The 11,246-nt window shown below is 32.0% G+C and overlaps 2 protein-coding genes across 2 annotated transcripts; both read left to right on the forward strand.

The window, feature by feature from the left end:
- The first annotated feature begins 1,111 nt into the window (after positions 1–1,111).
- LOC106758538 (uncharacterized protein At1g04910) lies at positions 1,112–4,261 on the forward strand. The gene is made up of 8 exons (XM_014641452.2): positions 1,112–1,856; positions 2,083–2,150; positions 2,258–2,346; positions 2,459–2,624; positions 2,721–3,010; positions 3,101–3,305; positions 3,377–3,534; positions 3,801–4,261. The coding sequence occupies exons 1-8, from the start codon at positions 1,544–1,546 to the stop codon at positions 4,045–4,047; spliced, it is 1,536 nt and encodes a 511-aa protein (XP_014496938.1). The 5' UTR covers positions 1,112–1,543; the 3' UTR covers positions 4,048–4,261.
- A 2,433-nt stretch (positions 4,262–6,694) lies between these two features.
- On the forward strand, positions 6,695–10,483 carry LOC106758539 (transcription factor BIM2). Its single transcript, XM_014641453.2, has 7 exons — positions 6,695–7,024; positions 7,204–7,300; positions 7,432–7,501; positions 7,598–7,693; positions 8,341–8,771; positions 9,769–9,898; positions 10,181–10,483. The coding sequence occupies exons 1-7, from the start codon at positions 6,931–6,933 to the stop codon at positions 10,289–10,291; spliced, it is 1,029 nt and encodes a 342-aa protein (XP_014496939.1). The 5' UTR covers positions 6,695–6,930; the 3' UTR covers positions 10,292–10,483.
- The last annotated feature ends 763 nt before the right edge of the window (positions 10,484–11,246 follow it).

Below are 11,246 nucleotides of genomic sequence, written 5' to 3' on the forward strand. Positions count from 1 at the left end.
TTGATTAGAAATCACAGTCAAATTTTAAAGAAAAATATTTTTTTAATAATTTCTTTTTATTTTTTTACTACAATTAATATGATAATTTATAATTGGTTCATTTCACATGTCAATAAATAAAATAGTAACACATAATTTATTATAAAAAAATTGTTATCGTAACATCGTCTTAATAAAAATGTAAAAATCCTTAACATTTTTTTTTCAACTGTGAAAATTTTCATTTTATTAGGTTAGTATTGTCTTCTCATCATCGCTGTACATTTATCGTTAGTGGGCAATAAATGACAACGAGTGGTCCTCTGTTAAATAATGTATATAATCATAAATTCTATCAGATATACAGTGTGGAGATTCCAAATACATGAAAATCATTATCTGACGTGGCATTTAGAAAACTTTCTATTTTATTTTAATTTTTAATTATAAAATGTTACAATTTTTTGTTTACTTTGTTTTCTACTTTTACAAAATTTATTCAGTTATCGGTAAAAGCAACTTTTTCTTATTGATTCATGCTTTTCAGTTTCAATATTTCATAGAGTAATGCTTTTTATAAGTACTGTGTGGCTTCTAGAGATTCATAACATTTTTGTTTGCTTTTTGTCCTTAAATTAGAACCTTTGTTTTGCATAGATTTACTATTAAATGCGACAAATATTTGTAGTACTATTGATCATGATATCTCGCAGATCAAATTTTATATTTTAAAAAATTAAACATTAATATCAACGACTTTGATTAGTATTTGATATGGTAGTCCTAGTTTTTTTAAATTATACATGTAAATTACTTATCTTGTAAAAAATATCATTTCGAATTTATTAACATTATTCACTTTTTGATCCTTTTAACTGTATTGATTCTATTTTCATATGTATTTTGTTCGGTAATTTTAACCAGAAGGAATGACTAATTCTACCCAGTCATATCCTTATCACAAAGAACAGTAGAAATTATGTTTTATAACAAAGACGAATAATCAAATAAAAAATTATCATAAATACACAAAGTAGCATTTATTCCATGTCACAATGCCACGTAATCTCTCCCCGTGATTAACATTTGAATTTATACATGTGAATCCGAAAACTTTCTCATTGTGTTTTTTTTTTCTTTTCTGGTTTATGTTATTTGTTTGGTTTTCAACGGTACTCTCTCATTCTCAGAAACCCATCAAGATTAGACCCAGAAGTAATTCCAATAGGAACCCACATATTCTTTACTGGGTTTTCTTCAATCTTTGACACTTGAAGCTCATGCAGTCATATGAAAGCCACATTACCGATGTTGTAGTTGCTTAAGTTTTGGAATTTCAAGGTGTAGATGATGTGAGTCAGTGCAGTGTCTGGTGGGTGGGTGGATAGCATTTTTTTTGCCTTAGAATAACCGCAGCCTTGGCTTTATTAGCATTTATTTTATGTTTAAGGACCCAAAGGTGAAGTGCATTATCTAGTTTAGTCTTGGTTTCTGGGCAGTTATTAAGTATCACTTAGTTCAAGGAATTTTATAAGATTTTGAAGAGTTAAGTTGAAGTAAGAGTATGATACCAAAATCAATGGTACTGAGATGGCCAAAAGAAAAGGACTACTGTGACAGTGAGGGGATAAAGATGGAGCTCAAAGTTTTGGCTACAGACAGAATTGAGAAGCATGAGAATTTCATTATAAGGCCTAGAATCAAGGTGTGGATGACTAGAGTCATTACAATTGTGGTACTTTGGACTAGTCTTCTTCAGCTGATTGCACTAGGGGAATTGTTGGGGCTAAGTTTGTTGAAGGGCATGCCTCATTGTTTCAGTACCCCGGCTGTAGAAAAGGATTTGGCTCCAGCCAAGGTTTTGCTCCCACCCAAAAGTGAGTTTAGGCCTGTCTTGTGAATTCTGAGTGTTATGAATTCGAAAAAACAAAAAATTGTCATATGAATGATGATTTGATGCTGTTTTTGTTTTTTTTCAGCAGTCTTTCTCATTTCATTTTCTGCTATCCTCTCTCCCCCAAACCTATAATTTTCTTCTTTTGTGCAAAAGTTTTATGATTTGTTATGCATGTCTCCTCTGAATTTGATCATTTTTGTCATCAGGAACTTATAGGAATAATGGTTATCTTCTGGTTTCATGCAATGGAGGACTCAACCAAATGCGAGCAGCAGTAAGTTCTTTGTTTGGATATCTCCACTGCAATCAGCATCACTATTGCAGTAAAAGTATGATTAAGTTCTTTTGAAGTGTTTATTCCTCATATTCTTTTCCCTGCAGATATGTGACATGGTTGCTATTGCCAGACACTTAAATGTCACTCTCATAGTTCCAGAGCTGGACAAGGCCTCTTTCTGGGCGGATTCAAGGTTTGCAGATCATTCTTTTGTCATAACTTCAATTTTTGAAACGCCTCCTTTTTGGACTGTTATGATTGACATGTCTTCGCTTCATTGACATTTTGTCCCCTTGATGTGGCAGTGACTTCAGAGATATATTTGATGTAGATCATTTCGTTACCTCCTTGAGAGATGAGGTTCGGATACTAAAGCACCTACCACCTAAGGTCAAGATAAGAGTTGAAAAGGGACTATCTTACTCGATGCCACCCATTAGCTGGTCTAATATCTCATACTATGAAAACCAGGTGTCTGCTTGGTTCAAATTATCTATGCACACTTTAGATTGTGACTTGGAACTTAATTACAAGTTAGCAACTAATTGCCCTTAACTACATAAATAGGTCCTGCCTCTGCTGCTGAAACACAAGGTCATACACCTAAATAGAACAGATGCAAGACTTGCAAACAATGGACTACCTGCTGAGATTCAAAAGCTACGGTGCCGAGTAAATTTCAATGCCCTGAGGTTTACTTCTCAGATAGAAGAACTTGGCAGAAGAATAGTCAAGGTTTTGAGGGAAAAGGGACCTTTCGTTGCACTTCACCTTAGATATGAGATGGACATGTTGGCCTTCTCTGGTTGTGCTCATGGTTGTGACAGCAAAGAGGAGGAGGAACTAAGAATAATGAGGTAATCTAAATCATGCATTGATATGTTGCAACATCCATTTTGTTTCTACAGTTTTCCTTGAATGTAATTTTTGCAAATGGTATTTCTTAGATATGCATATCCTGGTTGGAAGGAGAAAGTTATCAATTCTGAGCTTAAGAGGAAAGATGGTCTATGCCCTTTAACACCAGAAGAAACTTCCCTAGTATTGACAGCACTTGGAATAGATCACAATGTTCAAATTTATATTGCTGCTGGAGAAATATATGGTGGAGAGAAAAGGATGGAAAGTTTACTAGGAGATTTTCCTAATTTGGTGAGTAGAGAGAAGGAAATAATATATGCTGTATTTATGCAAATTCCTGGCACTAACATTTTTCTAAATAGGTAAGGAAAGAAACTTTGCTGGAACCTTCAGAATTGATGTATTTCCAAAACCACTCTTCACAAATGGCTGCTGTGGATTATCTTGTTTCTCTAGAAAGTGACATATTTATTCCAACATACGACGGGAACATGGCTAAAGTTGTGGAAGGCCATCGCAGGTACTACCTTGTGTCTTTCTCTGATTTCTGTTATCTACTCAGTGATCTGATACTTTGATGAAGTGAAGAATTGTTTGATTTCATTCACTCTTTTCTTAGATGTACAATGATGGAAGAGTTTGCAGAATTAGCTGCTCTTTTGACAAAACCTGTTGCTATTCACTCTTTTTGTTTAGATTGTTCACTTAATTTATAGAATATCATGTGTAATGATGAGATCTAAATTATATGGCTAATTATCTGGTGTCATACTTGCTTCTCTTCAGATTTCTTGGATTCAAGAAAACTGTACTACTGGATAGAAGACTTCTGGTAGAGCTAATAGACCAATACTACAATGGGTTGTTGAGTTGGGATGATTTTTCCACTGCTGTGAAAGAAGTTCATGCCAATCGTATGGGAAGTCCTAGAACAAGAGTTATCATTCCTGACAAACCCAAAGAAGAAGACTACTTTTATGCCAACCCTCAGGAATGTTTGCAATTGCTAGATGAACCATTGGAAAACACATAATCTTGGCTCTGATTTAATCACAGCCCAGAAGGCAAACTAACTAATCTGTAAATTGAAATAGGCTCCAAATGAACTAAAGGAACTGTGCCTCTGTCAAATAATAAAAAGATTCTTGTCTTAGGGTTCTTGTATAAAGATAGAGGACTTTGTTTCCTTTGTAGCATTTCCACATATAGGTTCTTTATCACATGAATAATGACATATTTACTTACCATGTCTTCTTACTGATTCCCCTAATACCTTATTAAATGAAGAATAATACAATTAAATGTATTTAATGTTTTAATAACATATAATGCATTCTGCTTTCTTTCATTAAGAGGATTTATAGGAAGATTTGGAAGAGAGAAAGAACAAACAGTTCAGAAGTGTAGGCAAGCAAAAGATGAACAATTTTCAGACTTAATTCAAAGTCATTATGACAGTAAAACATGGAAAAATTTATCATATATTTTTCAGTTTTACTGTGTAGACTTTCATTAATCATAGTTTGCTACTTCAATGACTACTCTTCCTTTGAAGCTCTTAGTTTTGGTTGACTTGGCTTTTGCATTCCATGAAGAGGGGTATTGTTGTAAATTGCAACTCCAATTTTATATTGTAACAGCAGTAATGATTATGATCCTTAATAAGTGGCTTATATCTTAATCAAAATAAAAAGACATGTCATTCTGTTTTATTTAAACCAATATTCACAGATCCCTAAATTTAAACAAATGCTGTAATCAATATTGTGCCTGGAGGACAGTGTTTATGAGTGAGTGATCCAAAAAGCTTAGAATTTCTAGGAAAAAGCACTTTCCAAGAATATACTCTTTTTTTTCTATATACCTTCATTCCCACTTATGAGTAATTAAGTAATTTGCTTAATATAATATTTTCCTTAAAGAAAAAATTGTTTCCATCATATTGCTTGTCTGCTTCTCATGGACATGATTAACTTTAATTTGCAAGCCTAAATCACTTCAATCTAATAATGGCATGCAACATTTTATGAAGGTAATATTGAAAGATAATTATAAGAAATTTGGATAAATGTTGATAATTATGAATAAAAAAATAAAATTAATTTATGTAGTATAACTTAATAATAAAATAATCATTAATTTACCATCAAGTTAGTCATTAAAATTATATTTTAATCATAAAATAATCCTGCAAAACTCAATAAACATAGTTACCCGTGTTTTTACTTTTAAGGACAAAATTAAATAGTTTTCTTTTTAATATTGTCAGAAATGTCTTACTATTTAAAAAACAAATTCATTATTTACAATTAAAAAGTATTTAATGAGATATTAATTATTATTTACAGTATCAAATTCACATTTTAGAAGTAAACATCTTAAATTATTCAAAATAGGTTTGGGTTATAGAAAAATAATATATTCATGTCATGTTATTGTCCCAATGTTATTTTTTGGTATTCCATTTTCACTTACCTGTACCTTAAGTACTGCAAAAATAATTTATGGACTCCTATTATTCAGATCACAGCTTCGTAGAAAAAGAATAAAAAAAACAATGCTAGTGTACTAAATTATATAATATGATTAAAAAATAGAAATTAAAAATATGTCCGTTACCTAAATATTAATATATCATCACTTTTAAGTATACTTTTTTTTTTTTCATTGTGTTAATCTATTGTTCTCAAACTCAAATATTTTCATAATTAACGCAATGCTTCACATGATATCATAACAAACTTTATAGGAATAAGTATTTCAACTAAAATTACTTTATATGTAAAATAAAAAAACCATCTTCTAAACAAGCTAATATATGCTAAGATTTCTATAAATTAGTTTACATATTATATATATATATATGTATATATATATATATATATATATATATATATATATATATATATATTATATTCTATATGATCGCATCTTTTTAAAATGTAGTTTTGTAAAATACTCACATTTATAATATAAATTATTAAAAATGAAAAATTAGACACACAAACCTTTTAGATTATAAAATAGATAAAATAAGAAAAAAGGGAATTGCATAACAATATAAAAAGGTGTGTATAAAGAGACAAATTATATAAAGTAAAATAAAATGTGTATTCGAAAGTCTTAAATCTTGAACTTAAGACCTAAAGTAAAAAGTCGTCCATTTCTAAATGATAATAATATTTTTTATAACATTTGAATATATGTCAATTTAAAATTATTTTACAATCAATAATAATGATTATGAACGTTAGCATAAATTAATCACAACATAGATTAATCACAACATAACACGTAAATAATATTTAAATATTATAAAAAAAAAAGTTGTCTAAGTATCACTGATCATTTCTAAATCTATGATTATTTTAGTGCATGTAAAAAATCAATTTTTAAATGTTCACTAGAATTTTAAAAATACAGATGAATCTACAGAATAAAAGGAACAAAGAATATATTTTTTGTTTAGAGAAAAAAAAAATTTGTAATTGTGTAGTAGAAATTAAACAACTATAATAACCAATGTCAGACCTTTTTTTTTCCTATGATTCAATTTAACAAATCGCATTTAAGTATTGAATTAGGTCAAACAAGAAAAATAACTTAATTTCTTCTCTTCGTATATTTATATTTATATATGTAGTACAACTGATCAAAAGCTAAACAAACAGAACTTGTATGCGACATAATTTTATAGTAATTTGGATTTTATGTTGATTAATTACATCAAATTCATCTGTTGTGTTCCTGATAAAATTAATCAGGAAAATTTTGGTTAGATTAGGTATCGATTCAGTTAAAAGTGGTGGTGTCCTCGTACCACTGCTACTAGTTTGGTTCTACACATTGCACTTTTCATACCATTTTCTTTCTCTTCGAATTTTCTCGGCAAAATTTTTCCACTTGGACGATACTAATGGCTAGGTCTGCAAAAGGGCATCAAGAGGAATTGGAGGACGATGAAGAAGAAGAATTCCTAACTGCAAACACCTCTACCTCTCTCAACAAAGGTTTTTTTTTTTTTCTCTCTCTCTCTCTGTGGTTTGTCTCTGCATCACCCCACAGGGTTTATCGATTGATTCATTGATGGGGGTCTCAAAGTTCTTATCTTTTTGCCTTTACGATAGCATTCTGCAATTCAATTTTCAATTTTGAACCTAATTATTTATTACGTTTTGTGACTTGGCAGTGAAGGTGGACGAACCCAGCACGGGGAAGAGGGGGAACACGCATCGTTCGAAGCATTCAGAGACTGAGCAACGTAGAAGGAGCAAGATTAATGAAAGGTGAGCTTTGAATTAAAAAATAGTTTTTGTGTGTAGTGTAGATTTTGACTGGAAGTATGATGTGATTCTGTTAGTATTTATTGTTAGGCAATGTTTGGTTGCTTGAATAAAAAACTATATTTGTGTGCCAGGTTTCAAGTTCTGAGAGATCTCATACCTCAAAATGATCAAAAAAGAGACAAGGCATCCTTCTTGTTGGAGGTGCTTCGTTCGACATTTAACCATTTGTTTCTTGTGTACATCTTAATGGATAATTCTTTTTCTTGTAAACTAAATCAGAATTTTTTTTTTTTTCAGGTTATTGAGTATATTCAGTTCCTACAGGACAAGTTACAAATTTATGAGAAGTCTTATGAAGGATGGAGTCAGGAGCCAACGAAGTTAATTCCATGGGTAAAGTTATATGCAATGTTGTAACGTAAATATTTTTTGGTGTGTGTGTTCACTCTGGACTTTGATTTATGAAATCTTACGAAATGAATGACAATAGCTTTCCTGGCTGATATGGTTCTACCTATTATCCGAAATTGGATCTGCAAAGGCAGTAAAATTGAAATTGGGGCTGACACAATTGGTCGACATCGTGAGACTTGCAATTCTCTGATTGTATAATAAGGATTCATTTTATATAGACTGCAAAAGAAACAACAATGATTACAAAGCCTTACCCTCATTAAGCAGGCTCACCAACATGAATTTCGGCACACCTATGTACTTGGTCATATGTCATGTACTCATGGTACCACTACATAACATTTCTTATACAACAGTTTAAGTTCCTTTCATGCTTAGGATTTCACTACTTTATGCTGTTTCTGTGAATTCATTTGTCTTCTTGTAGTGTTTTTTTTTTTTAATTTAAAATATCCTTTTTCTTCCAGAGCAAGTAGCCCAGTATGCATATTTGAATGAATTCAGGGATGGCATTGTGGCAACTTCAGTGAACTATTTGTCACAATGGTTGGTTGTGGCTTACTGCCTTGAAATAGTGACAGTCACTTTTAATCTAAAGTTTATTGTTTTCATCTTGTTTTTTTCAGAGAAATCATCACGCGCCTGCAGAAAATACTACAGATCCTTCTCAAACTATACAAAATGGGTCTGTTGATGAGAAAAATAACAGTGTCTCTCCACTGTTTCCTGGAAATGTACCTAACCCTATGGAGTCTGACTTCTCAATGTTGACTGTTCAGAAGGGTCACATCCCTGGTTCATCTACAGAAGCAGTTCCCCTGACCATGCAAATGCGATTGGACATGTTTGATCCAGGTGTTAGCAGTGGTATGGCAACTCAACATCTTCAGGAATCTGTTTCTAACGTTGACATGCATTCCCCTACCCAGCCACAACTGTGGCTTGATAAATCAAACAAGGGCAACTATATTCTTCCGCATGATAGTACAATGAAGGAACAGGAGGAGCTAGTGATTGAATCTGGATCAGATAGCATTTCTAGTGCCTATTCTCAGGGGTGAGTTTGTTATATAATTTTAAGTCCGCTTTCAGAAAAAACAGAGTCCACACATAATTTTAAAAAACAAAATAGGAGGACAGAGACAGGTCAAGTTAGTCTTCAATTTTACCCCAATTAACGTAGGTTTAAAACTATTTTACTTGGGTGAGAAGCATCCAGTGGGAGAGTGCAGGATAGAGATGGAGTGTGATACGTGATTCAAATCAGAGCAACTAATACGACAGTGAGAAGAATGGGATCTATATATATATATATATATATATATATATATATATATATATATGTAACCATTTATAGCTCAAAGTGTCATATGAATAAGCTATTTTGTCAATAACATCTGCAATTAATCCCTTAACGTGTGCTGTTGTCCATTGCATGGAATTATGCTCTTTGAAACCAATCAGGAATTTCCTTGTTTGTTTCTTTGTTCACTATCTGTGTATAGTAACTCTGCAGAAGACAATTTTCGTCTCTTTTTCTGTATAACATAGTTTAAGGTACAATAGTGTGTTTAATTCCCCAACTAACTTGTTAGGACTGTTACTGGCAATTGGAGTTTCGTTACTGATAGTTATATGTTTGTTACAGGCAGTTAGAACTCTTGTAATCTGGAATCTCCTTTCTCTTCTCTCTCAACCGTACAAATCTTACATTGTTGATTGAAATTACTACTATCAGTTTAAATCTTGTCTAAATCTTGTATTAAAGTGAATGAATTCATCTTGTCAAAATTAAATTGTTGGAAAATCGTTGTACTTACAATTGAGCGTGGGAATCTATCCTCAAAAAAAGGGGAGAAAATTTGGCAAGAGAATTTTTTCGGTTCCCACAAACTTGTTGCGTTTGACATTGCTTTCTTCTTCACCTGTTTAATATGCAACTGTACCTTTTAGGGACATTAATTCTTTAGCACTTTAGTCAATTCCCTCAAGCATCATTGAAGGGAATATATCATTCATGCCACTGTTGATCCAGTTTTTATGTGTTTTAACAGAATTTTAGATACTCTCACGCAAGTGCTGCAGTCTTCCGGGGTAGATATGTCCCAGACTAATCTCTCGGTGCAAATTGATGTTGGTAGACGAGCAAATGCTGGATTGATCCCGTCTGCATATAGTTCAAAGGTTCGTTTATGCTCCATGTTTTTAGCATCAACTTTGTTCAGACTTGAATTGAATTGAATTATTTTTGGAGGATACTTTACAGCGTTGTTATTGCCCTTTTGGCATAGAATTAGTGTATGACAGTATTATTCATTAGAAAGAACGAAATAGAATAATTTGCTGCCAACGTATATCTCTATACTTGAACTGACCAATTTAGAACTAGTAAATCAATACTGTCACTGTTTCAGTGCATTCTAATCAAATTCTAAAATTAATGTCCTCTATTACTTGTTCATTCAGGTTCATGAAAATCAATTTGAGAGCAATCCAGCAATATCAGTTTCCGGATTTGATTACTGCAATATTGAATCCGAACAAAGTTCAAAGAGGCTCAGACAAGAAGCAAGCTAGAGATCCCTCTCATGCTTAATTTGTCATGACTTTCATTATTATTTTTGTCCTCGGATGAGAGAAAAAGAGGGATTGGGTGGATCAGTACATTTTTGCCATGCTGGTTAGAGCCAGATAAAATGTATATTTCACGATACTGGTTTTGGTACTAAGACATTCAGAAATAAAATGTCACCTATGTTTATGCTTCCACAACAATTTTCCATTTTATTGCCTTCAAGTCTACCTGATATTTCAATGTCATACATTCATGGTTTTTACATTTCTTTAAAAGATAATTTTTAGTACTAATGCTGCCAATTCTTGTAGGCCAAGTTCATCCGTTTGTCAGTCTGGATGAGAGTTTACGCGTGTGAGAATTACATCATGTTTTACAAGTCACATCAAAATTTTGTTAGAAATTACACCCGATATATTATTGTTAATAATAAGATTACTTCTCGCAAATGACTTGTATCCAGAACTTGTTCAAGTTGTTACCTAATAAGGGAATGTTCTGGTAATAAGCCATGAAGTTGATAATCATTTATCAATATTTTTCCATGATAAAATTTGTTGAATAATAATGCTTTAAGTTAATCATTCTTTGCTAGCAATTTCATCATTGAAGATAATCTTATCATGCAGTTCTATGTGTCAAATCCTGTTGCTAGCAAGAGAAAACAGTGGATAAATAGGGTATATAGCCTGAAAATAACCTTGTCAGGAAAGCATTCACGGGTCACAAAAGTATTTCCATGAGATCCCACAACCAACTAGGGAACATTTATTTCACAATTACCTTTTTCACCCCTGAAATTTTGTCCACTAATTTCTCATAGTACAGCAGAATATTGAAAATTTCAGTATCTTTTCAAAAAAGGATATCCAGAACATGATAAAATACAGTTATTACCCCACTCACTTTTATAAACTAAAATACAATTTTGCACATCATCGTGGGGAAGTTTTTGCA

Source organism: Vigna radiata, chromosome 4 (genome assembly GCF_000741045.1).
Source record: "Vigna radiata var. radiata cultivar VC1973A chromosome 4, Vradiata_ver6, whole genome shotgun sequence".
In the NCBI taxonomy this organism is placed as follows: Eukaryota; Viridiplantae; Streptophyta; class Magnoliopsida; order Fabales; family Fabaceae; genus Vigna; species Vigna radiata.